The 27,929-nt window shown below is 35.4% G+C and overlaps 2 protein-coding genes and 1 pseudogene across 2 annotated transcripts; 2 read left to right on the top strand and 1 right to left on the bottom strand.

Moving 5' to 3' along the window:
* Nucleotides 1–5,202: 5,202 nt before the first annotated feature.
* Nucleotides 5,203–27,600, top strand: GLIPR1L2 (GLIPR1 like 2). Its single transcript, XM_054580296.1, has 4 exons — nucleotides 5,203–5,436; nucleotides 12,205–12,450; nucleotides 14,249–14,352; nucleotides 27,486–27,600. The coding sequence occupies exons 1-4, from the start codon at nucleotides 5,203–5,205 to the stop codon at nucleotides 27,598–27,600; spliced, it is 699 nt and encodes a 232-aa protein (XP_054436271.1).
* Nucleotides 16,773–17,490, top strand: LOC129075968 (RWD domain-containing protein 1-like; annotated as a pseudogene).
* Nucleotides 18,657–18,947, bottom strand: LOC129075969 (mitotic-spindle organizing protein 1-like). Its single transcript, XM_054580225.1, has one exon. The coding sequence runs from the start codon at nucleotides 18,945–18,947 to the stop codon at nucleotides 18,657–18,659; it is 291 nt and encodes a 96-aa protein (XP_054436200.1).
* Nucleotides 27,601–27,929: the final 329 nt, after the last annotated feature.

A 27,929-nucleotide genomic window follows, 5' to 3' on the forward strand; every position in this document is an offset into this window, starting at 1 on the left:
ACTCCTTAACTAGCAGTTTGAAATAGCTATAGGTAAATTAACATATATGGAATATACTTTTCTATTTTGTATTGTCTTCATGGATTTTTAACTAAACCTTTTCATTAATAATTAACATAGCCTCTGATTTTGTATAGAATTACTTCCTTCTTCAGACTCCTTATTTATCCAAGTACATGTAAGTTATTTTTATCAGGTTAACTAAAATTCTATAGGCCACATGAAAACTGAATTTTTACAGAATTATATTCTCTGATTTTGAAGAAATATTTGTCAAAGAGTATTAAATTGACACTGCTACAAGAATGAGCTAGCAGTGACAGTTCTCAAAAAATGGGTGTCCACTTGCACAGCGTTGTATCTACACTTAAGCTGTGAGCAGAGGCCTCTGCCTTACTACTGGAGTTTCCCTTCATTGACAAAAGGGGAAAATTTTGGACCAAGGAGGTATCTTCTCTTTCTTGTGATCATAACAACAGACTCTTGACAGGTTGACAGGATGTCTTGGGAGGCCTGGTATCACTTGGAATTCTTTCATTCTGAACAGATCTTATCCTTAATAGTGACTGTAAGTAACCCTCCTATTTGACTCACGTTGGATTCATCAGACAAACTGGTCTGGGCTTGGCCTTTTCAAATAAAGGAAGGCAGTTAACTCAGGGTTTGAGCAGTGTGATTTTCTAGGGATCTTTTTGTCCTACTAGACTTTGTTTCAAATTCCCAGAAATTGCCTAATTGCTTGGAGATTAAGTGATCAGACCTGTCAGTCTTAGCTCGGCCAGATTTATCCCATTCTTAACACTTAGGAGCAATGGTGAAGACGTGGTTTAATACAGTCCCTGTAGTCCTGGCCAGGTCGCTCAGTTGGTTGGAGCTTCGTCCTGTACACCAAAAGGCTGCGGTTGATTCCCAGTCAGAGTACTTATCTAGGTTGTGGGTTTGAACCTCGGTACAGGCACCTATGGGAAGCAACCCGTAGCATTAAGCGCACATTGTGTATATTTTTATAACAGAGCAAAATACACAAAACTTAAACCTAAAAAGATGATATAAAATGAATTTAAAAATAAGTGTAAAATAGATGTTTATGCCAATGATTGATATTGTTTGCTTGTACTTGCATCTTTACCACTACAATCTGCAATATTTTTTCAATGAATTTTGCAAGACATGATCGTTTTATGGTACTCGGCTTAGTTAAAACTAGGTAATATAATCTGCGTAAATGTACCCAGACTGACACACCACAGTAACAAAACAAACGAATCCCCTAACCATTGCTCCTACTGGAACTCACATTTTCCCTCAGGAAAGTGTGCTCCCTAGTCAAAAACACAGGGAACTCAACTGGAGTTGTACACATTGGATTTGCATCTTGAAGCTAGTGAGACAACACTGATTATCATTAGAATAATCCAGTAGGTATGTATTGAGAATGCATACTATTCTCACAAACGGCTAAATGTTAAAAATTTATTTTAATTCTTTTCAATATAAATGAAAATGAGGTATAATTTATTAATAGTATTAATTTTAAAATACCTAATAGTAAGTAATGTTTAAAATGTGCCAGCACTAAGTGCTTCATATATAATAATTTATATAATCCTCTCAATAATTCTGTGAGGTAAATGCTATTACTTTTTATTCCTTGAGCCAGTAGTAGACTTTAACATGTTTTCTTAAACTGAACTTAGATTTACTAATATATTTTTTAAGAGTTATTACGATAGTCCAGGAGAATGCTGTTCTTTTAGGGAAGATATCTAGGAGTTGCTGCATATATATATTACCTTACTGAATAAATACTGAGCTCAAGAATGCAAGAGTAATGCAAATTTAGGAGTCAGTATTTCATATAAATATTTCCAGATTTATACTCAATTTTATGGTTTGACTTTGGGATAGAGGCGGACTGTTGGGTAGTTCCTGAGACCACCTCTCAGCACATTATTTTTGGCTTTTTTTTTTTTTTTTTTTTTGTCCCTGTTCACCTCCTTCATTCGTTTTTCTAATGGTGCTGTATATTTTCTTGGGAATTTTAGATTTTTATTAAGTGTGCATTAATGGCACATTATATTTTAATAAAGTAAGTTCACCATCCTGTTAGGTAGGAGAGGTGGTGAACTAAGGCAGGGAAGAGGAGGGAGCCATGTCTCTTTACTCAGCAGTCCTGAGCCTGGTCTAATAAGACTGCCAGGGGTCCCACACATCACAAGCTGGGGTAACACAGGAGGAAGGGAGTCCTCGAGACCCTGTGCTGGGAAAGGGAGCCTCTGTAGCAATTTCACTAAGACAAAGAGTCTTTACTAACTGAGAAAGAAAGCTTTTGCAGCTGTGAATTATTCCCAAAGTTTAGAAGGGGAAGGAGGAGGAACCTAGGAATTGAACAAAGTATATAACCTCTGAACACCAATATAACTGAGTGCCCATTTATGCCTCAGCTCAATTGTATAGTGAGGTAGGCTCTGTCCTGCAGCGTTTTCCCAGATGCTGCTGGTGAAGAAATAAATTGTACCAGATATGATTTGTCTGTCAGGAAAAGGGGGTTCCCTCTAACGGAGATTGCCCCCAGCCCTTCTTTGAAGTGGCTTTTATTGAGAACAGGAATGCACAGAGGTATACAGCTTGCCTGCAAAGCTTAACAATACGTATCAAAAGGCTATCGATATTTAGATCGGGGTCTGTCAGTCTTGCGGGCTCAGGCAGCTTGTCCCTGCTGTGAAGGCAAACACCTGGTTTTTCCTTATCAGGGCAATGCAAAACAGAGCAAGCTTCAGTAATTATATAGCATTCTTTAGTCCAGATCTCCCAGGGTACCCTCGGTGTCAGTATCGGGTCACGCCAGCTTCCAGCGTTCCTAGTTTTCTAGTCGAGGCTTACAGGGCCTTTTCAAGTCCTAACTCACGTGCGGCTACAGTTCCCGATACCACACTAAGTGGTCCCCAACAGTATAGAGCAAACTTACTAACAACTTTATTTCCTCTATATGTGGGGGATTCAGACTATCTGGGTGCCTGCTTGCAGCTTTGTGCTCGTTAGGTGTTTCATAAATTTGCTGTCTCATTTCCAGTATATGCGTTTGTCTTTTGTTTGAATTCATCTCTTACAACAGAAACAAGGGCCGAGGTGGGTGGGGAGTCAGTCCCCTTACTCAGGTTTCCCCCAGGAAATTCCCACTTTTTCTCAGTTTTTCCAACTGTAAAATGGACATAATAATATCTGTTCCTTAAAGTTTTGTTCTTTAAATGAGTTCATATTTTCCAAGCATTTAAAACAGCACAGGAGAGTCAACGATTATACAGCACTGTAAATGTAACTGCCACTGAATTTTACATTAAGTACGGTTTAAATAGTTAATTTTGTTATGTATATTTTACAATAAAAAAAATAAATAAAACAGTTCCTGACACATAGTAAGGATTTTTGAAATAAATGTATTATTTACTAGTTTGTATTATAATTGTTTGATGATGGGTCTGGAATACCTTTAACTAAAAGCTTCATGTGGATAGATATATCTAGCTTGTTCAGCATTTGTAGCTCTGACACAAAGGGGATCCTAAAGAAATACTTTCTGAGTGAGGTTTCTAGCATTGGAATGGCCTGCCTGAGAGACGGTGACTTCATTGTTAGCGTAATTTTTAAAGCAGAGGATATAGTGATCACGTATCAATGTGTCAGAGAATATGTCTAATACACAGGACTAGTAAAAGTGTCTAAAATTTCTTTGTAGTCTAAGATTGAATTAGTCTGTTTATCTCATGCTTTACTGTAACAATTTTCATAATCTACAAACAGTATCAACATAATAAAGAAATTCCATCTTTCAGCGCTTGCCATCTTCACCCCTGAAATAGGCTGTGGTCATAGTAAAGCACTCTTAGCCTTTTCCACTCTCCTGAAAAAAAGTATCACATGCTTTTTCCTTTATTTAAAATGCACTATTTCACCTACCTGTGTTCTTTGCTTTCTTGATGTCACATTCTCCAGAAAGGCTTTGTATAAAAGTATAAAAGTTACCAATTTTCTAGGTCTCTAAACTGTAAGCTACTTAGAGGAGGGTCTAGGTCTCATCTATTGGTCTTTCTCAACCCTGTAACACATTCCCTGGTAATAAATATTTACTAAATGACTAAAGGCATGAATGAATCCATCTTATGAGGTATACTGCTTTCAGTTGTATACACCACAGATAATTTTAAAAAGCACATTTCTTTTTAGACATTTTGGCCAAGTGGTTACAATGCTTTCTTCATGGCAAAATTCTGTCCCTGTGTTAACGGTTTTGAATATCTCCTTAATTCTATCAAGCACAATATAGTATATGTAAATAGGACCCCCCCCAAACAAACGTGCTTTTATTTTGTGCCTAGAATTTATATTCTTCAAAGTAAGTTTTCTAAAGTGAAATGTTTGGAGGGAAAAAGCACAGGCTAAAATCTACTAGAACACCAGTCATTTTTGTCTGAAAGAAGAAATGAAAACAAAAAATAAGTTCTTACCTAATGTGAACCAATTCGTCAAGAGAAGTTTAATATTGATATTCCAGACTGTCCATAAAGTGCTGATGAGAGAAAATACGTAAATATTTCGAGCTTATGAGAATCTGACGATCCCTAGTTTAACCTGTAATGTTGAGCTTTCCAATATTCCATTTATTTTGTGGTATCCCACAAAAAATGATTAAAACCCTGAGCAGAAACCTCAACAAAGTCCACCTTAAAGAGCATATTTTTCTGTCCATGATGAAAATAAAGGGCACGTCTTGCATTAAATTCCCAACAAGTAAGGATGGAAAGATAATTTTCAACAATATCACAGAATAATTGTTATGTACCCTTGCATAATTAGGCGGCTCCTCAGAAATGTTATCCAGCAATTGACATTTACTGTACAGAGGGCTTATGAATAAATGATGATGTATCCTTTGGTATCAGAAATCAATCTGGATAATATCCAGCTACATTAATTAGTTTAGTGAAGAGCCTGCGCTCATTTGACTCAAGCCTTCCTGAAGTTCCACGGGCCAACAGCTAGGACCAGCTTTCCCTAGGATACTGCGCAGGCTTCCCCTCACGCTTTCCCTTCCTTTCCGAGAGGGGAGGGGCGGGGAGGGGCGCGGCCAGACTCAGTTTGGCAGCCCCATCCCCCGGGGGCAGGCTGGCGCATGCGCACTGGCCTGTCCGCGGCCGGTGTACCATGGAGGGTTCAAGGTCCTTAGCATTGGACTGGTATGTCCAATCGCTGCCTAAGACGCGAGGGGGAGATTTGAAGCTGTGGCTCTGTGAGCTCTGGCTTCTACTGCTGGCTTGTGGCATAAGTGCGAATTTTTTGCCGCACGAAGAGGACGTAAGCTTTATCAATGAATACGTGAACCTCCACAATGAACTCCGAGGCAACGTCATGCCCCGAGGGGCTAACTTGCGCTTTATGGTGAGGCCCTGAGGCGGGTGTGCCGAACCTCTCAGCCAGCCGGTGTCCCGACTCACTTGTTCGCCTTCACAAAGCCTGGGCCTCTGCTCTGAGGCTTAAGGATTGCGGGCAACCGCACTTTTAGTTGGGGTGTACACGTAAGGTTTATCCACTCAAGAAATAAAAACCTCTGTCTCTCTAACCTGTTTATTAACAAGATTTTGCACAGGGCGGGGACTAGGGTGAGTAGGGGTCCTCACCAGACGTGCAAAATTTAAGGAGGTTTCAATGAGAGAAAATGATAGTCGAATGCAATATATATATACACATATATATTTAAAATCAGTGCAAAAAATGTCATTGGTGAAGACAGTATCAATTTAAACAAGATCATTGGGCTTGAATTAGAAAGGCAAATGAGGCCTTCAGTATGGTGCAAGTGAAAAGTAAGATCTTGTTTTATTTAAAATTTTGATTTGTTTCATCATGGATTTTTTTACATTAGTTTTGCTTTTTAAAAATATTACTTATCTTGATTATTGAAATTTTTGGTATCCACCCTAAATTTTGTTCCCGAGGGAGTGTTTCAGTCACATCACCTTTGTCCAACCCTGATTTTGCATTCCTTTAAATGTTTCTTTCTTCTTTCCCATCCTCCCTCTGTGCATTTCTATTTAACATCTCATCAACTGTCTCCTTGTTGCTACAGTCTTCGTGATTGTCATTAAAAATGACTGCAAAATGTATTGAAATAACTATTATCAGGCAATTAGGAGCTCCCAATTAACTTTATAAATGTTACTGGAAGACTATCTCCGTAGACCTGAGTCTTTTCCTTCTGGGTTCACGTCTTAGGACGAAGTCCAAAGATGGCATAAATAAAGAATGTGTTATTTTTAATTTATGTGACACATAGAAATTGCTGCTCTTAAAGGGTTGTGCCAAAATAAGCAAATTCCAGTGGTGTATAAATGTTCTGTTTTTACCGCATTTGCACTGGCGTGGGGTTTTCAACCATCTGATAAACTGATAAATTGTAAAATGGTACTTCATTTTAATGTTAACTTTAAAATACTATTTTGATTGATCATTGATCATACTTTAGTTTTTTCTTGTTCATTTTCTTTGTCTTTTGTATTGTCAGTGTTTCCTCTTCTGTTAATATATTACTGAAATATATTAGGATTTTGCACTGTTGCTTAAGATAGTTATTTCCAAGCCAATTTTTGTTATGAATATCAGGGTATTTGGGGATATTTGAGAGTTTAAGCTATGTACAACCCCTTTTATGAGTAATTTTATTTTTTTCTAAGTTTGAAGATTAGCCTTCCTTCTGATAATTAATACACATACAATAGTTTATAGTACAACTTTTTATAGGTTATGTATCTCTAATCTCTATTATATTTCAAACAAAGTATAGAGAATAATATAGTAGACACTTGTGTACTTGAAATATATATCTTAACATATGAATATTTTAATAGGAATATTATATTGGAAGCAGTTTAAAGCTCCAACCTTAATTTTTACCCCTCTCCTCTTTCTAAAAGTTGGTGTGTTTTCCATTGATTTTGCTAGGATGTAAATATTAACTGTAAAGAGCATAATTTATTGTAATAGTATGGTCTCTTTAAACTTTTCCTTGAGAGATTTGAAAACCATACATTCATATTCATTTTTATTAGTCATTTCTTAACATTTTAATATGCATATAAGTTTACAAAGTCTAAAGTTAATCAACATCTCCTTTCAAATATAAAAAGATCTTGCAGCACAAATTCTGTCTTCTGCCCATGTCCATGCTGTTGTTGTCATCTAGTGTTTTTCTTCTACCTTGTTATTAAACTTAAAAAATTTAGTTTTTATTATTGTCGTAATATGCATAACATAAAATTTACCTTTTCAACCATATTTTAGTGTACAGTTCTGTGGCATTAAATACATTCACATTGTTGTGCAACCATTACCACCGTTCATCCCCTCAACATTTTTATCTTCTCCTATTGAAACTCTGTACCTGTTAAACACTAGCTCCCCATTTCCTTCTTCCCCCAGTTTCTGTCTACCACCATTCTGCCTTCTGTCTCTATGAATTTGACTACTTGATGTACTTCATGTAGGAATCATATAGCATTTCTTCTTGTGAATGGCTTGATTTCACTTAGCAATAATGTTTTCAAGGTCCATCTATGTTGTAGCATGAATCGGAATTTCCATTTTTTTAAAGATTTATTTACTTTTAGAGAGAGTAAGGGAGGGAGAGGACCATCAATGTGTGTTTGCCTCTTGAGTGGCCTCTGTTGGGGACCTAGCTCGCAACGCAGGCATGTGCCCTGACAGGGAATCAAACTGGCTGCCCCTTTGGTTGGCAGTCGGGCACACAGTCCACTGAGCCACACCAGCCAGGGCAGAATTTCCGTTTCTAAAGCTGAATAATATTCCACTTTGTATATATGCCACATTTTGTTTATCCATTCATATGTCAGTAGACACTTAGTTTGCTTTCACCATTGGCTATTGTGAATACTGTTGATATGAATATAGGTGTGTATACAAATATGTGTTCATTTCCCTGCTTTCACCTCTGTTGTTCATATACTCAGAATTGGAATTGCTAGAACATATGGAAATTCTATGTTTAATTTTTTGAAGAACTGTCATTCTGTTTCTTATATTGGCTGCACCATTTCACATCCCCACCAGCAATCTACAAGGGTTGTAATTTCTCCACATATTGCCAACACTTGTTAGTTTCTGGGAGATTTTATATATATATATCCGTCCATCTTAGTAGGTGTGGGAAGTGGTATGTCATGATGGTTTTGATTTGCATTTCTCTAATGTATAGTTATGTATAGCCTCTTTTCAGGTGCCTATTGGCCATTTGTATATCTTCTTTGGAGAAATGTCCATTCAAGTCGTTTGTTCAATTTTTGGTCAGGTTTGTTGGTGTTTTTGTTAGTTGAGTTGAAGAAATTCTTTATATATTCTAGATTTTAATTCTTTAACAAATATATGGTTTGTACATTTTTTCTCTCATTCCATAGCTTTCCTTCTCATTGCGTTGGTAGTATCCTTTGATGCACAAATATTTTTAAATTTGATAAAGTCTAATTTATCTATTTTTCATGTTATTACCTGTGCTTTTCAGGACACAGCCAAGATATCATGCCAAATCTAATGAAGCTTTTCCCCTTTGTTCTAAGAATTTTATATTTTTAGGCAACAGAGACATGAAACATGCTCAATATGACTAATCTTCAGGAAAATACAAGTCAAAACCATAGTGAGATGTCACTTCACACCTATTAGGATGTCCCATGATCAAAAGGACAAGCAATAACAAGTCTTGATGAGGATATGGAGAGAAAGGAACTGTTGGGAGCAATGTAGACTGGTGTAGTCACCTTGGAAAATATGTTGTGTATTGGTTTGATATGATTTCAATTCCACTTGTATATGACAAAAATGAAGTTGATTTAAGAGTAAAGTTGTTTTGACATGAGAGTGATGTGAAATGTGTTAGGATGTCATCATTTCATTGGTTGTTTTTGCTAAGCACCTTGGAGTTAAGCTAATAAAGGGTACTGCTGGAACTTATCGATAAAAAACACCTGAAGAAACAACTATGAAGGGGACATTTAGACTATAAATAATAGAGAGTTTCAGTCTGAGCAGGACCACTCTTTGCTGAGATGAATAGCTTCTTGAAAATCTTTGGGGCATCAGCTGTGACCACAGTAAAGGCTACTCTTTTACTAGCAGCGGCCAAAGCTGTGCAGTGGCCCTGTGAGGATCAGCCTGCCCATCAACACCACGACCATTGTACCCTAGCTACATGCTCTACCAACAAATGACTTTTTCATTTTCATTTTGGCAGCTGGACACCAGCTCTAGGTTTCTTAGCTGTATCTCCTGAGTACCAACTTGTAAAACGTATACCTCAACTAAATTTGAACTTTATTCCCTTCATCTCCATTTGCTTGGAACAATAGTGTAATTAAGCTATCATTACTTTAAAGTATGTTATTTTTACTGGCTTAGTAAGAGACATTATCATGTACTCTATTGGCTTATGAAACTATTATAATTGCCACAGTGAACCTGTGTTAAATACTGGCAAAACAAACTCAGACTCTGAGCATAGTTTTTCCACCCAAAACAAAACATGACAGTTCCTCAAAAAATTAAAAACAGAATTGCCGTAGGATCCAGCAATTCCACTTCTGAGTATATATCCAAAGGAAATTAAAAACAGGATATTAAAGTGATTACTACACTCCCAGATTCATGAAGTATTATTTACAATAGCCAAAATGGAGAAACAACCTGAGCGTCCATCATTAGATGACTGGATGAAGAAGATGTGGTGTATATATACAATGAATAAAATTTAGCCATGAGAAAGAAATCCTGCCATTTTCAACAACTTGAATGTACCTTGAGGTCATTATGCTAAGTGAAATAAGCCAGAAAAAAACAAAAGCTGCATGGTATCACTTATATGTGGAATCTAAAAAAAAAATTCTTTTAAAGCCTGAGTCATGGAAGTAGTAGAAAAGAAAGTATTTTCCAGGGGCTGGGGATAGGGAAAATAAGAAGTTGGTAAAAAAGGTAGCGGCTATAGTTGAAAACACAGTATTATATAATAAAAAAAAAATCCTGTCTTCAACTGGAATTTTATTCAAGGGTGAGCAAAGGAATTTGTAAATATCGTAACTTATTTTGCACATTGTCATGGAAAGGAATGAAGTAAAATACTTACAAACTTGGAGTTGAGAGTTAGACCTTCTGGGTTTAAATTCAGGCTCCACAGTGTATTGGCTATAAGTGGCTACAGGTAAACTACTTGTTTGATTTTAGTTACTTCCTTTGTGAAACAAAAAATAATAATTATGCATGCCCCATAGGGTTATTCTGGACATTAGGTGAAATAATGCATAAAAAACAAAACAGTAACTGGTACATAATAAGCATGGTATGTGTAAATAATATGCAAAATAAGGTGGTAAAATGTGGTTCATGGAACATTGTAAATGAGAAACAGTCTAAAAGGTCATTAAGAATGGAATGACATTTATTATATGCTATCCATACTATGCAGAGATTGCAAAAGTTAAGTAGAGCTAGTTGTGCTAATATGGAACAATCTCTCTAAGAGAAAACTGTAAGTTACCAGTCAATAGTGCAAGGAAAAAAAATCACAAAATACCCATTTCTTAAACAATGTTTACCTTTGGGGAAGGAAGTAGTGGGAGAGGGTATTCTAAAGGCCTGATTTGTATATTTTCTATAATACACTTTCTATATTGTATACAATGGGGGACCTCAAAATACGGAACTATGTTCTGGAGGGTGGGCCCCCTGTCATGCTGGCTTCCCCCACTAGGTAAGTGTTCTAAGAACCCATCTGTATCGTACCAGCAAGCATCATTGTGAGAGGCTGCGTTGGGCTTCAGTGAATTTTTTTTTTAGGACTTTCAACACCTTCACCCTTTTCATGAGGGGTGATTTAGGAGCGCACCTGTCCACACCGCACTGAGTATTCACCAGCTGTTGACCAAAAACGGCATGACCCGGTACCCCAACCTCCCTATCCACTTGATCTTGCTCCAAGTGTGTGACTTTTTTTTTGTTTCCACAATGAAAAAAGTTCCCAAAGGGAAATGTTTTGCCGACGTGGAAGAGGTGAAACAAACAAACAAAAAATGGCAGAAGCACTAAAAGGCACCAAAATCAAGGAGTTCAAAAACTGGAGCAGTGGAAAAAAGTCTTGATAGGTGTTGCATCAAATGGAGAGTACTTTGAAGGTGACTGAAGTTTAAACATGTAAAAATACACAATTTGTTTTATAAATAAATGTCAGGAATTTTTTTGGATCCCCCTGGTATGTGTATAATCCATGAAGTTAACTGAGAAAACCCTAAGGAAATCTTAGTATTAGTTTTCAGAAATGCTTACTTTTAGATATACTGTAACATATGTACTTAGCATTTTGGTTTTACAACTATTTTGTTGATTTCTCTGCGTGTGTTCTTTTTGTTTTGTCCTAAACTAAACAATGAACTTAATCAGGCTCTAAATTATGACAAAAGTACACATCAGTGGATATTTCCAGAGAGCGGCCTCTAATGAAATTTTCTCACATTTCTGGGAACATCATAAAACTTTATGTTCCTCTTTTACAACATTTATAAACTACCAACTGTGTGTGTATATGTGTGTATATACACATATATGCATACATAAAAAGTACCCCAAGTTATTATCTTACAGTAAGCAACTGGAGCACTAAGTTTATACTTTTTATGCATAACTTCATATTTTATTCCTCACAACAGTATTTTGCATAAAATCAGTGCTCAATAAGTAGTTCTTAGATGAATATTTTATATTATTGTCTTACTATGAATAAAAGGCATGAGATTAAAAACATACTGAAGAGACTACATATGAGTATTATACATTATTATACAGTTCTGAACAAACTACATGGAAGAGTATCACAATCATTTGCATCATCTAACAATCTCACTTTTTAATTACAAATATATGCATAATCTTTTGTCTCAGGAAATAGTTGTTTCATTTATGATTATCTTTAAAAAAATTTTCTCACAGAAATTCCATAAGCACAAGTAAGACCCATAAGCACAAAGTTAGGATTGTTTTTCTTAAACCTCATTATGAGAACTCAAGGAAAATAATTCAGAGCACACACACCAAAAAAAAAAAAACCCCAATAATTACTATTTTGTTTTCTTTCCTTTTCGCATTTTTTTTCAGACTTGGGATGTAGCTCTGTCACGGACTGCTAGAGCATGGGGGAAAAAATGTGTATTTGAGCATAACACTCATTTAGAAGAAATGAAAATGGCCCATCCTATATTTAACGGTATTGGTGAAAATATTTGGGTCGGCCCTGAAAATGAATTTACTGCAAGTATTGCTATCAGAAGTTGGTATGCAGAGAGGAGAAGGTACAATTTTGAAAATGGCAGTTGTTCTGGTGACTGTTCTAATTATATGCAGGTATCTAATTTTTATATTATTAATTCAATAGACTTCTTAATTGCCTTACTATTAAGTTTTTATTGATTTTTTCAGTTTTATAAATAAATTCAAATGGTAAAATTATTACTTCTAATAGAATCAAATTCTTATCAGTCCTGTGTCTTCAAAAGGTCTGTAATTTCATCTATTATGTGAACTATATAATTAAAACATTCTTTTAAATAGAGGAAATCTAATCATAACCAAAGATGAAAGGTACTTTTTTAAAAATAATAAACACTGGAAAAGGAAGTAAAGAAAATAGAAACAAGAAACCAAATTATTGACTATAAACATACTGTAAGTAAGACTTGATATTTTTTGCACAGATCAGTACACATACTGCAACATAACTGATGAGTTAAAACATTTAAATGCAAATTAATAGTAGTATTTCCCTACTTCATGTCTAACAATCTGCCCTTATACTTTATACTCCACCCTTATACTTTATACTCCAAAAATATTGAACCACTTGTTATTTCCTATATATACATTTACTATCACACATATCACATTGTTTAATAATCATCCACATGTGATACTACACTAAGGGCAGAGATCTTGTTATATGTTTATTCTAAACACAACAACATCACATAGTTTCGGTCTTCAATAAATATTTGTATTAGGGTGAACTCCCAACCTTATTTAAAATATGATTATTTTTCTGTCAATAAACTTTAATATCAGGTTTTATGTACAACTTTAAATACTTGAAGTTTTTCATGTCGAAGCCATATCTCTTTCATCAAATTAATCATGTTGCAAAACTGTGTGTTCTGTTTATTCTTATTCTGTGTAGTTAGAGTGATTTTCCAGTGTCTTACTCATATCAAAACTAGTCTCCTTAATATGAATTCATACTCTCAGTAAACTAACAAAGTCTACTCCCTATACTTTGTACTTCTTAATCCTAGCATCTTAGACATTTTTGTTTCCTGCATTTGCCTAAACTCTAATTTAACTGTTGCAGACATTCTGTTCTCTATTCTTTTCATGTATCGGTCTATTTCTTTAAGAATCACGCTTTTAAAACCACTAAGGCTTGGAAGAAAAAAAAAATAAAGCAGTAATGGTTCCCTTTTCTCCCACAGAGGTTAACAAAACAAAGCAAGTATTCTTTTGGCCCTTGAAAGTATTACAATTTTTAAAGCCATACAGAGAATTTCTGGAATATCTTTAATTATTCTTATATCATCACTCCAATTTAAGACCTACTTTTCCTTTTATAAGAACAAGGTCCTTTATTCATTTTTTAAATGAAAGGCTCAGACTCTATTTTATAATGGAATTTCTTCAACAAAAATGTTAATAGCATTCAATTACTCTCTATTCTTGCATCACTTTTCCTTTTCCTCTAAAAAACCTTAGTATCTCTCTTTTTCTCCCCTTTATTTACAACTTTTGTTCTTACAAAAACTTTTCTCTTTCCCTCTTCCTCTAGAACTCTCAGATCCAACAAGAAGATGCAAACTGATTCAGCAGATGGACCTTTCTTTGGCTCTAAAACATTATTCTGGATCAGTGTTTCACAAACTCTTTATTCTAAGAATTCTTATTGTTAGAATATTTTAAAGTTTTTCTCTAAATATTGTGTTGCAAATGCTTCCCTAAAACCATGATGTTTCTCTACCTGTACTCAGATGAATAACAGTTCATATTTATTCAATTGTGTAGTTAAAGGTTCTAGATGAATTGAATATATTACTGTTTATAATATAGCAAGGTAAATGTTTAGAATTAAATTTCATGTTTTTTGAAAATTTTATTTTAGCTTGTTTGGGACAAATCTTACAAAGTTGGCTGTGCTGTTACTCCATGTTCAAAAATTGGACATATTAACTATGCAGCAATTTTCATATGCAACTATGCCCCAGGGTAAGTTACCTAAAATTTTAAAAAGAATATGAAAACAATTAAATTGGGGTTTTTTATTTTAAATTTTTCTAACTTTCAACATATTTCCATAAATGCTTTTGTGTGTCCTAAAAAAGAATTAAGTATAAGATATTAAAGATGTCATACTGAAATGTTTTCAATTCCATAATGAATCAATAAGTCATAATTTGGGCATATTTATTATGTATAGACTAGCCAAGTATTATTTCCTAAGTGAATCTTAACTTTAGTATTATTTCACAATATCTAACCTAATTAGCATAGGATTTAAATTATTTTTCAAGATAGTTCACTCTCATACTATGAAAAAGTCAAAAGAAAATAAGGTTAGATGTGTTAAAATGTGTGTTGTAGGAGTTAGTCAGGAGTGCATCAACTTTGTAACATGAAGGACACTTTTATTTGACTATTTTTTGGAGACTGCATTATTAATTGAGGCTAATATACATATAAGAAATTGTAGTATCTCAGAGATGAAAGAGTACTTTAAAAGTCTTCCAGTCAAACATTCCCTATGAAATTTGAGTTCCAGAAAGATTGTACCAATTTATTGTTCCCTGACATGTGCAGAGTATCAGTTAAGCTTCTCCATATTCTCAAGTGGATGGGTGGAAAGAGGTCATTTATTTTGGTTTTTCTTCAATCACTTCAATTACGAGTGAAACAATATCTTTTCATTTGGCCAGTGACCATTTTCTTTTCAGGAAATAACCTCTTTATATCTTCTGCACAGTATTCCCCTGGGTTGTTTCTTTTTCTGATTGGTGTGAATTCTTTGTAAATTAAGGCAACTAACTGCCACATATCCCACAAATACCCTTTCCCAGTGTACTGTTTTTTCTTTGGCTGTGTCTATGATATCTCTTTAGCTGTAGTTAGTTTTAATTTTTATAGGATCAAATATATACATATTCTCTGGATTTTTACGTTCCACTCGGTAAGGCCCCACGCTGTTTTCCAGCAGCTCTCCGTTGTGGCTGGGCCCAGACTACAACTCTGTCTTGTCAGCACTGTGCGCTTTCTGAAATCTCTGTGCAGGTCTTCAGCCTCCAAGCAACTCCAAGATCCTTCCGGAACCTTGCCTTGACATGAGCAGCTTAGGAATGAGCAGTTAGGAATTGTCCAAGGACCCACGGAAGATACTTACAGACTTTTGGGGGTCCTTCTTTGCAGCTCCTGCTCTTTGGGTTCCTGGTTCTAAATACCAGATTCCTTAACATCAGTAAACACCAATATCTCCTTTCCCCCCAGAAAATACACATTCTTTGCTTGGATTTTGTTTCTCTGGCTATGTTTGGAGAATGCCATCAGAGAGAGAGAGCAGACAGACACAAGGTTCCCACTGAGTTATTTTTTATTTGCAAAGGTAATAACCCTGCATTGGTTGTTTTCTAATGCCTGAAAATAGTTATTTTACATATCGGGCTGGGTGGGCAAAAAGTAGGTTATATTTCTAGCCATTATTAGCTAAAAGATAAAACATACGTAAGGATATGAGGTAATAACAATAATAAGACAACAATAATACAAATGATTAATACAATAATTAACAAATAAAATAACACAGGAATAAACTCTGTTTCACATGCTCACAACTGTAAACCTACTTTTGCTCACTCTCTGTATACTTTGTCCAGTGTTCATCGTTATTTTTTAATTTTTAAAATTTTATTTAACTTACTCATGGAAGTAAAGCTCATCATATTCACTGTCCTGGAAATTATGCAAGGCATGAATACCAGTGGTGGGAGATCTTGTGGTCAGTCTTAGAATTCTGCCTACTATAGTATAGAAATTGTTGAAATGGGTCAGTTTCTGAATATGTTATAAAGGTGAAGTTCATAATACCAATTGAAGAATTGGATTTTAGGGTTAAGTGGAATAGTATAAACTAGAATGATACCTATGTCTTTACTTTGAACAATTGGGTAAATGATACCATTAATTTAGGGAAGATCAGTAGGTGTGTTTTATGTTTGTACACATTAGGTAGAGATATTAATATGGGAAATGTAAATGGATTATGAAAAGAAACTAGATAATGAGGTCTGGGATAATTTTCTAAGTAGAGGGAACTTCTGGTATAAAGACGCTGAAGTAGAAGAAATGAGTCAGACTTGAATGAAATCACCTTAGGAGATAGTGAGTATGAAGACTTCATTTAAGAACTAAGTCTCAGAGCCCTACAATAGTATTTCAACCTCAGGCACAGGAGCTAGCAAAGGGGAAAGAGAGGCTAAGACACAAGGGAAACCGAGAAGTTTGTGCAAGGCTCTTACTTCGACTTTTGGCCCCTCACCCCGACGCCGGGCCTCACAGCAGGGACTCTGCTGTCTGTGACCCTCCTGCATGCCAGGGCCTGGTGTCTGGGTGATCCAAAGGCAGCAGCGAGGTCCAAGATGACAGATTACAGCGAGGAGCAGCGCTAGGAGCTTGAGGCATTGGAATACATCTACCCCGACTTCCCCAGAGTATTGCCAGAAAATCCTCCCAGTTTCCCCATTACTCTGAGAGCGGAGGCTGGGGAAAGTGAAGAAACTGTCCACATGACCCTCAACTTTACATACAGTGAAAAATACCCAGATAAAGCCCAACTTTATGAAATACTCTCTTAGGAAAATCTAGAAGATAAGATAATGAAATCTCAGGCATTTTAAAATTATTAACGTTACAGGCAGAAGAAAACCTTGGTATGGTGATGATCTTTAGTGACAGCTGTCCAAGGAAAATTAAATGAAATAGTAGGTTAAATAAAAACTAGAAGGTAAGATGAAAAGGAACAAGAAGAAAAAGAAGCAGAAGAAGCCGAAAAGCAATTATTTCATGGCACTCCGGCTACTATTGAGAATTTCTTAAGTTGGAAAGCCAGGTTTAATGCAGAACTCTTGGAAATTAAAAAAACAAATGAAAGAAGAACAAGCAGGAAAAAATAAGCTAAGTGGGAAACCGTAATTTGACATATTATAAACCATGATCTTGACATCTGATACCCAGCGCTTGGAGGATGCTGGAAACACTGTGGAGGTAAATGAGTCTTTGTTTCAGGAGATGGATGACGTGGAGCTGGAGGGTGATGAGGATGATCCTGCTGACCCAGCAAGTGACTTGACCAAGTGATGAACTATCCCAGTCTGCAGAGGGTCTCGACGGCCACAGCCATCTGTGGCTATGCTGAGAGGGTGTTGAGTTTCCTTTCTTTTTTCCTAAGATAAAATAATTTTCAGGAGATTGTTCTTTTAATAGCTTTCATCATTTAATTTAATTAACTGATTTTAAAATTTCATGAAAGAAGCTAAGAGGAAATCTAAAACAACTCTGATAAGAATATTTGGAAGCCAAATGAAGAAGGTACAGCAAGATGCACAAACTAGCAACTGTAGGAGATGCTCCTGAAAGAATGGAGAAAATGAGGGAGATGACAATTCCATTTAATGAAGTGTGCAGATGATGTTTTGTTGAGTTGTACACTTGAAACCTGTTTGGTTTTGTGAACCAATGCCATGCTAGTGAATTCAATTAAAAAAAAAAAAGAGATGGGGAAGAATTGAAAGAGCAAGTTCTATCTGGAAAAAGGCAAGAGGAGAGGATTATAAGAAGAGAAAATGTAGAGAAATTCTTTTTTTAATCTATGTTTTAAAAGTTTTATTTTACAAAACCAATCTGTTTCACACAATTAACTGCCGGACAAACTTTGTTTAAAAATCAGATATTCTTTGTAGGTTATAACAATTTTTTGTGCTCTTAAAAGATTCTGATATACATAATGAATCTGAATCAAAATTCACAAATGGTGATTGAAATTCTGTCAGCTTTGAGCCCAATGCAACATAAAATCCAGTTATCTTGCATAAACAATTTAAAATTAAAGTTTATAATAGAAATGCCAGCAAGTCATAACTACTACATTACTACTAATGAGTTCCATTATACTTCAAACAGGCACAGCAGATGTGCACATCTGATAGACAGAATGCTTAGAAAATTAAAGTGATCAGATCTATAAATAAGGAATACATAAATATAAACACTGTAATAATGCCAAAGCATTAGCGCTGTTTAAAAAATTAAGATGTGACATAAACACATCTGATCTCTGTAAGCCACTTTTCATTGATTTATAAAGCTATGGTTTTATAATTCTTTTAAAAAGGAAAAAAATGTTGCTACACTGCTGTAGCAACAGTAACATGAAACGCAGTAATTTCATTACACATTCTTGACTACAATGTGATCTTCGAATCCTCTTGCAGTGCTTGACATCTTATTAGGATTTTTCCAGAAAGTCAGCTTGTCTTGTTTTCAGCAGCCTTTAGTGCTTCAGTAGCCTTGCGAATTTCCTTCATAACTGATGATAAAGCTTCTGGGTTAATTCCTTGTTCACAAAGCCGTACCCAAATAGACAGAGTCTCCATATATAAGCCAGTATTTAAAATTCTTGAAATCTCAAGCAGAACGTCCATGGTCTCCCTCACCGCATTCAGGTTCGGCGTCGCTGCCACCGCCGATGCCCCAGCGCCACTACTCGCCTGAGAGATTGTTAATAGTGAAATTTTTCTTCCTTTAATGGGGCTCATGGAAGTTTAATGTGTTTTATTGATATTTCAAAAGATTTGTACATTTTATCTTTTCTCATTTTTTTTGTTTTCTATTTCATTATTTTGAGATTTAATCTTCTAAGTATTTTTAGGGGGAGGGGCCGTTTGCTGTTTCTGTAATGATATACAATATTCCTTTATCTTTATCCCTGTTTAATATTGAGCATATCTACAGTTATATCTGATTACAATTGTTGCTGGACCTTACGATCTTATATGATACAGTCTCTTCCTTGTTGTTATTTATGCATTATATTTTAGTTCAGTTCAATAAAAAGTTTAATTCATTTTAATTAAACATTTAATACATGATGCATATTCATGATAGAAAATTCAAAGAGAAAGTAATGTTTCCATACCCTCCCCAATATTTTACCCTAAAAGATATATTCTGTGTATATACAAGAGTATATCAGTCTACGTGTCTGTGTATCTTCATAATTCAAATAGGAGCACATTATACTTCCTGTGGTGCTAATTATTTTTACTTAATCATATGACTGGAAGTTTCCAGATTCTTTTCAAGACTTTCACAGTGTTTTTTAATAAGTGTGCAAACAATTATTTAAGTAATTCTCTCCTTTTGATGGGCACTTAAGCTATTATTTTTATTACAGCCATAATTGTCCTGGTAGACATGTAATTCTCACATGAGTTAATACCTATAATGCAATTTGATAGTCATGGAATTACTAGGTCAAAGATCATATCTACCTTTAATTTGGAGAGATATTATTAAATATCTAGCCATCATGGTCACAATATTTTTTTATTACAAAATTATTTTTACATTAACATATGAGACTATTTTTCAACTCCTTTGTTAACATATTTTCAAACATTTTGCTATTTATTACTTTGAGTTCAGTATATTTTTAATTTTCATTTTGTATTTTACAGGAATTTAGATATCTTTTCATATGTTTCAGAATATTTGGATTTCATTTTCTGGGAGTTGACTGCTTGTATACATTTACTATTTCTTTTTTCTTAAGTTGTTGGATTTTTTCTTTCAATTGTCAGAATATTTTATATAAGTAAGAAAAACAGCTCTATCATGTTATGTCATTTACCATTACTTTCCCAATTTGATGTTTAACTTTTGACTTTATATACATATAAATAGACAAAATAGAATTTTTTATTATAGAAAAAATATCCATACCTTTTTAATGAGTTTTGAGATTTGTGTCATGCTTTTACAAGTTTTTCAAAAATATTATTGGGTTGACCAAAAAGTTTGTTTGGTTTTTTCCATTAGATGGCTCTAGTAGTGCTTAGCTGTCTTTAACTTCATTCAAAACAATTTTGTTAGGTTGTGTTTTGACAGCTGTCATATCAGCAAGCATTTAAAAAAACATCAAAATTGGTGGATTTTTGTGTAACCATTTTAATATTGAAGATGGAAGAAAATAAGCAACATTTTTGGAATATTATGCTTTATTATTTTAAGAAAGGTAAAAATGCAACTGAAACGCAAAAAGAAAAAGATTTGTGCAGTGTAGAAAAGGTGCTGTGACTGATTGAAAGTATCAAAAGTGTTGTGTGAAGTTTTGTGTTGGGGATTTCTCACTGGAGGGTGCTTCATGGTCAGGTAGACCTGTTGAAGTTGATAGCTATCAAATCAGGACACTAATTGAGATCAATGTTATACCACATGGGAGATAGCTGACATACTCAAAATATCCAAATCAAGCATTGAAAATCATTATCACCAGCTTATTTATGTTAATTGCTTTGATGTTTGGGTTCCATAAAAATTAAGTGAAATAAACCTTCTTGACCATATTTCTGCATGCAATTCTCTACATAAATGTAATGAAAACATTCCATTTTTAAAACAAATTGTGATGAGTGATGAAAAGTGGATGCTTTCCAATGTGGAATGGAAGAGATTGTGGAGTAAGCAAAATGAACCACCACCAACCACACCAAAGGCTGGTCTTCATCCAAAGAAGGTGATGTGTATATGGTGGAATTGGAAGGGAGTCCTTCCGGAAAACCATACAATTAATTCCAGCAAGTACTGCTCCCAATTAGACCAACTGAAAGCAGCACTTGACAATAAGTGTCCAAAATTCATCAACCAAAAGAATGCATAATCTTCCATCACAATAATGCAAGACTGCATGTTTCTTTGATGACCGGGCAAAAACTGTTACAGCTTGGCTGGGAAATTTTGATTCATCCACCACATTCATCAGACATTGCACCTTTGGATTTCCATTTATTTTAGTCTTTACAAAATTCTTTTAAAGGAAAAAGTTTCAATTACCTGGAGGACAGCAAAAGACACTTGAAACAGTTCTTAGCTCGAAAATATAAAATGTTTTAGGAAGATAGAATTATGAAGTTGCCTGAAAGATGGCAGAAATTGGAACAAAATGGTGAATATGTTGTTCAATAAAGTTATTAGTAAAAATGAAAAATGTCTTTTATTTTTACTTAAAAACTCAACGAACATTTTGGCCAGACCAATATTACCTCACATTTCATTTTAGCAGTTATTTTTTTACTTTTTAAAAAGATTTTATCTATTTATTTTTAGACAAAAGGTAAAGGAGGGAGAGAGGGAAACATCAATGTGTGGTTGCCCTTTGCACATCCTCCACTGAGGACTTGGCCCAAAACTCAGGCGTGTGCCCTGACTAGAAATCAAACCGGTGACCCTTTGGTTCACAGGCCAGTGCTCAATCCACTGAGCCACACCAGCCAGGGTGCAGCTCTTTATTTTTTAAAACTTTTATTATTTGATACACTTTACTTCCGGATGTCATGAAAGCTGGTATAAGGATTAGTCTCTTGCTTAAAATAACCATGAAGAAGGGTACTTTTCCTCCTGGAAAAACACCTTTTACCTTTCCCTTACCTCTCTTCTTCCCCTACAGGCAAGCATCTCCTAAACTCTAAGGGACCCCAGGAAACTTGCAACCAGGGTAGCAATGGACAGTGGCAGCTTGTCCTGGGCTAACCCCCTGAACATGTCTCCAAGACCCTATTTCTCTGACTTCTCAGTGAGCTGAAGTAGCTCTTCCTAGACTCTCCTGTTGCTTATTCTATCCTAAGTCCTTCCTTGTTTCACTGTTCAGAACCCAAATAAACATTCTAAAAATAAAAAAATTAATAAATAAATAAAACTTTAAAAATTAAAAAATAACCATGAACACTGGACAAAGTATACAGAGAGTGAGCAAAAGTAGGTTTACAGTTGTGAGCATGTGAAACAGAGTTTATTCCTGTGTTATTTTATTTGTTAATTATTGTATTAATCATTTGTATTATTGTCTTATTATTGTTATTACCTCATATCCTTACGTATGTTTTATCTTTTAGCTAATAATGGCTAGAAATATAACCTACTTTTTGCCCACCCAGCCCGATATGTAAAATAACTATTTTCAGGCATTAGAAAACAACCAATGCAGGGTTATTACCTTTGCAAATAAAAAATAACTCATTGGGAACCTTGTGTCTGTCTGCTCTCTCTCTCTGATGGCATTCTCCAAACATAGCCAGAGAAACAAAATCCAAGCAAAGAATGTGTATTTTCTGGGGGGAAAGGAGATATTGGTGTTTACTGATGTTAAGGAATCTGGTATTTAGAACCAGGAACCCAAAGAGCAGGAGCTGCAAAGAAGGACCCCCAAAAGTCTGTAAGTATCTTCCGTGGGTCCTTGGACAATTCCTAACTGCTCATTCCTAAGCTGCTCATGTCAAGGCAAGGTTCCGGAAGGATCTTGGAGTTGCTTGGAGGCTGAAGACCTGCACAGAGATTTCAGAAAGCGCACAGTGCTGACAAGACAGAGTTGTAGTCTGGGCCCAGCCACAACAGAGAGCTGCTGGAAAACAGCGTGGGGCCTTACCGAGTGGAACGTAAAAATCCAGAGAATATGTATATATTTGATCCTATAAAAATTAAAACTAACTACAGCTAAAGAGATATCATAGACACAGCCAAAGAAAAAACAGTACACTGGGAAAGGGTATTTGTGGGATATGTGGCAGTTAGTTGCCTTAATTTACAAAGAATTCACACCAATCAGAAAAAGAAACAACCCAGGGGAATACTGTGCAGAAGATATAAAGAGGTTATTTCCTGAAAAGAAAATGGTCACTGGCCAAATGAAAAGATATTGTTTCACTCGTAATTGAAGTGATTGAAGAAAAACCAAAATAAATGACCTCTTTCCACCCATCCACTTGAGAATATGGAGAAGCTTAACTGATACTCTGCACATGTCAGGGAACAATAAATTGGTACAATCTTTCTGGATTTGGCAGCATAACAAAAAGTTTAAATATACTTACCTTTGATCTTATAATCTCCTTATTAGGATTTTTTTATTAATATTCTTGTGAAAGTTGACCAAGATATAGAAACAAGGGCACTCATTATAGCATGTTTAAATAACATGAAACTGAAGTTTACAAAAATCAATGACTCCAGTAATAGGGGACTGAGCAACTAATTTACTGTACATTAGTACATAACCTTTGAAAAGACGGCTGTCTTTCTCTATGTATGAATGTGCAAAGGTCTCACTTGTTAGACGAAAGAGCCTGATTCAGAACAACAATAAGTAAAATTAGGTCTCTTTGTTACAGCAGCTAACATTACCAGGAAATGGAGTGATCCAAAAGGCTAGAAGTGAGAAATTTCTGTTTGATGGGGAGCTCTGTTCCATTCGTCATTGAAACACCCAGGTTGCTCCCATCTTGTTTCTTCACCATCCCCAAGTTGCAGATATGAGCTGGCTGAAGCTTAGAAGGGAAAAGAAACATGCTGGCGGCTTGACCATCTCTTAAAGCACCAGTTAGGAAGTGGGGCACAGCACTGCTACCTCTCTTCTATTAGATAGGAAATTGGTTATATGGCCACATCTAATATGCAAGGGAAGTTGGGAAATATAGTGTGGGAAATACAGCTTGCCATTTATATACCAAGCTAAAATACTTTTCTTTCAGTATTTCAAGAGACATTTAAATTTACAGCCAGCAGTCTCTATCACAAATATGTAAGTACTGAGAGAATTTTTGTGAAGAACTTTTTTTTTTCTGAAAGGAATCATAGAAGCTGTTAACAGAAGTTTTCTGTGGGAGACAGATAAAAAGTGTAAGATGGAGACATTTTTCCTATTTAAGCTGCCCTTTTCTGCTTCCTGCATCTACCATATATACTTACACATATTATATATGTATTATTTTATTTTATTTATTTACTTTTACAGCAACCGAGAAAACCTAGAATGATACTGGAGATGTTTTTAAGTCATTTTAGAAGGTATAAATAAGAAGATTTGTAATGAGAGACGAGAAAGAGCCAAGGAAGATTCTCAGATTTATGACTAAATCATAAATAGTATCACCATTAACTACAATGAGGAACACTAAACCTTTTGGGAAGGAAAGTGATGAGTTCCATTTGGGACATAATGAATTTGAGTTGGCTGAGAAATACACACTTTGAGATGTTTAGGGAGCAGGTAGTTATATGGATCAGAAGTTTGTGAGCGAGGCATGGCATAGAACAAATATTTGGAGTGCCAGTGGTAATTGAAATCATGGCAGTAGATGGATCATCTGTGAGGCAGTACAGAGTGAGAAGGGAAGGGGACCTCTAGACTATCATGCCAACATTTGAGGGCAGTTAGAGGAAGAGAAATGGCAGGGCCCACCTAAGAAGACTGGCTAGACAGATAGAAGAAAAAAACAAGAAGAGTATGATATCTTAGTAGGCCTGAGGGAAAATGTTTTTAGAAGGAAGATTTGTCTAACATTTCAAATTCTAAGGGGTCAGGCAAAGTAAAGTTTTAAAAATATCAGATTTAAAGAGGAGTTCATTGATTAACATAGGAAGAGCCCCTTATGTGGGGTAGAAGAAAGTGATGTCAGATTGGAATGAATCAAGGACTGTTTTGTTCCTTTATTTTGTTTTGTTTTTGAAATGGTAATAATGTGAGTATATTTAAATATTGACATGAAGTATCTAATATAAAATAAAAGTAATTGTTTATAAATAATAAAAGTATAGAAGAGATTAACCTCAGAAAGAAGGAGAAGAAGTTCTTCGGTTTTATTAGAAAAAAAGGAAAGATGGGGTGGGAATATTTGTCATAGTCGATGACAAAAAATTCCTCAAATTCCAATCTAAAGGCCATTATGTTTCTCTGCGAAGGAAGACAGATGATGTCCTCAGAATAAAGGGGAAGACAGCGAAGCTGGAGTTTTGAGGATTGGGATGGTTGGAAATAGTTATGGAAAATGAGAGAGAAATCTAAGGAACCTCGTGTAATGATTTTTCTCCAGCAGCACCCAGTCATCCTGAAGCAGACAAGGAACATTCAGACAGTAAGGTGCCTTCCTGTTTTCCAGCACTGGGGTTTAATCAAGTGGATGTAAAGAAAAAATAGTACAAAGGAGTTTCAGGTTTTTAGCTGAATATGCAAATATGAGAATATGCAAAGACGTCATTGAGACAGAGAAGAGACAACAGGGTGCATTGGAAGAAAATAGACTTGCAGACAAGTAAAGAAATGAGCCACCTGGAAAGACAGGAAGTTGCAGTCAATGAAAGTAATGTGTGATTTTTGTGAGTTCAGAGATGGAGCAGTTTTAGGGGATAACAAGGTCCAGAGTATTGCTACAAACATGACAATTACAGAGGACTTAGAAGTTTTGTGATGGTGAAGATATCCAGTGACAGAGAGACCAGGTTATTGGACAAATCGCCTGTAAGCATGTTGCAATCATCTAGGTCCCAAAATCTAAGACAACAGCAAACCTTTGACTGAAAGGGAACTAATGAGCCAGGCACCAAAATAAGTAAGAAGGCATGATCAGAAAGAAGATAGTACCTCAGGAGGATCAGAGGATGGTACCGCAAAATAATATCAGCCTCAAAGGAGATTTGTCAAGGTTTAGCTGCGGTCCCTAGCCATTCAGTTCCAAGATATGGAAGAGGAGATGTGAGCAACGGAGTTTTACCGAAAGTGATACAAAGTAACATAGCTTTGCATATAAAGACATAATCTGAGGCAGAAAACCAAAAGATCCATGCTTTCCTTGATCTTGAATAAGTCTAGGAAGTAATCATAGAGTTTTGACAAAGACAAATGTATTAGATGTAACAAAAGGAGAGCCAGATAGGCTCTCTAAAGTAATCTTCCTCGATGTTTATTGCATTGTATTTTTCTCTAGCTTACTGGGATAAACTCTTTAAATCTTCTTGGGAAGCCTGTAGATGTCCAGATGTAAATGAGAAGCCAGCAATGCGGTATTTCTCAATGATATATAGAAGCAGTGAAAGTGAAAGTGGTTATTGTATGTGCAGTGCAACTATCCTATAACTTATTAGATGGGAAGCTCAACGTCTGTTTGATCTTCTGTTGCCATTGTCTTGTGGACAATGTACAAACTATGTGAGTCGGTATGTATAAACTGTGAGAAGAGTCTGCTTACAAATTATAATTGCTAGATTGTCAATCCATGGAACTGAATTACCTCCTTCATGAACAAAGCGGTGGCAGAAATGGGTCTAGTGTAAGCCATTAAACTTCCTCCTCCTGGAACAGTATAGTTCTATTATAAAATTTGAAAAAGGGTTTTCCAATGGACTTTGGGTTGGACATGGGTATATTACCCTTTAGGCAAGCCAGGCAATATGTCCTTGTCTAGGGCCTGGGCACACGTCTTGTAAGTGGCAGTGTGCTGGAGGTACGGCCAGATGATGAGTTTAAGAAAAATTCCAGAGACTTACATGCCTAATGTTTGTTTTTATAGCTTCCAATACACATGGAGTAAATAAGCAATCCTATTTAAATGACCAGTATTAATGACTCTCCCCTCACTCAAAAATATCTTTTCCCTACCCTACCTATCTCTTCTTTCTTATCCTATGTGTTTTATATAAGCTTCCCAGATCAAATCTACTTTTGGGCCTCTTTTCCTTACTTAGTTTTGGGCAATTGACATAATAATTTCTCACTTCTCCCCTCTGCTCTGTACAATGGTTAAACCAACTTTGTAAAATTCCATTTTAATTTATTTGCTTGTTTATGTATTTATGTATTTTTCATGTAGACCTTGAAGTAATAATCCATGCAACTAGGTCTTTGGGACGATAAACATTTCAGGATATTGCACAGTCTTCAGAAAATTAATATATCATTTCTTCAGAACTTTTTATACATTTGTGCCAACCGGAAAGCAGTTAATTATAAAACATCCTATAACATCCATTTCTAAAGGGAAACTTTGCTACAAAATAAGATGAAAGATGCTTTAAAACCTAATCATTCTTAAGTTACATTATTTTGTTTGAAGGATGTTGAAATTAGTTTCAGAAGAGACTTTTCGGGGGGAAAAAAGAGGGGAAAGAGTGCATCTCCAATTTAAGTACTTCTTTGAGTCCTTGATCTTAATCACCTTTATAACCTAACCCAAAATTGGTAACCATATTATTTAAACAATATACAATTTGAGACTTTTTCTAACTAAATGTTTTCTGCTTTTTTGTAGAGCAACTCGGACAAGGAGGCCTTATATACCAGGAACAGTTTGTACTCAATGTAGCAAAGATGACAGATGCACAGATTTTCTATGCAGTAAGACAAAGAAAATACCTTTAACATGAAAGCAATCCATAGGGCATAGAGTGACAAGACAAGTGAAGTGCTGAACACTAATTTTTATTCCTTTGACCACAATAGTGTCACATTACCAAAGAGCATTGAAACAGTATCATCTTTAGATTTTTCTAAGCTGCAAAGCCTTTTCTGCCCTCTCTTACCTCTATTCCTGCTCCTAAGGTCATACCAGAATGTCTGAAAGAAGAAATGAAAACTAATAGATGTACCATGAAAAGGCTGCACAATTAAATTCCAGAAATAGCAGCTTATTTGAAAATGTTCTAAAAGATAAGATGTTGCAAGATATTTATAAAGAGAAAAGAAGTAGCAAATG

Source organism: Pteronotus mesoamericanus, unplaced genomic scaffold, assembly GCF_021234165.1.
Source record: "Pteronotus mesoamericanus isolate MK-2021 breed Mesoamerican mustached bat unplaced genomic scaffold, CSHL_Meso_final contig_56, whole genome shotgun sequence".
NCBI classification, from domain to species: Eukaryota; Metazoa; Chordata; class Mammalia; order Chiroptera; family Mormoopidae; genus Pteronotus; species Pteronotus mesoamericanus.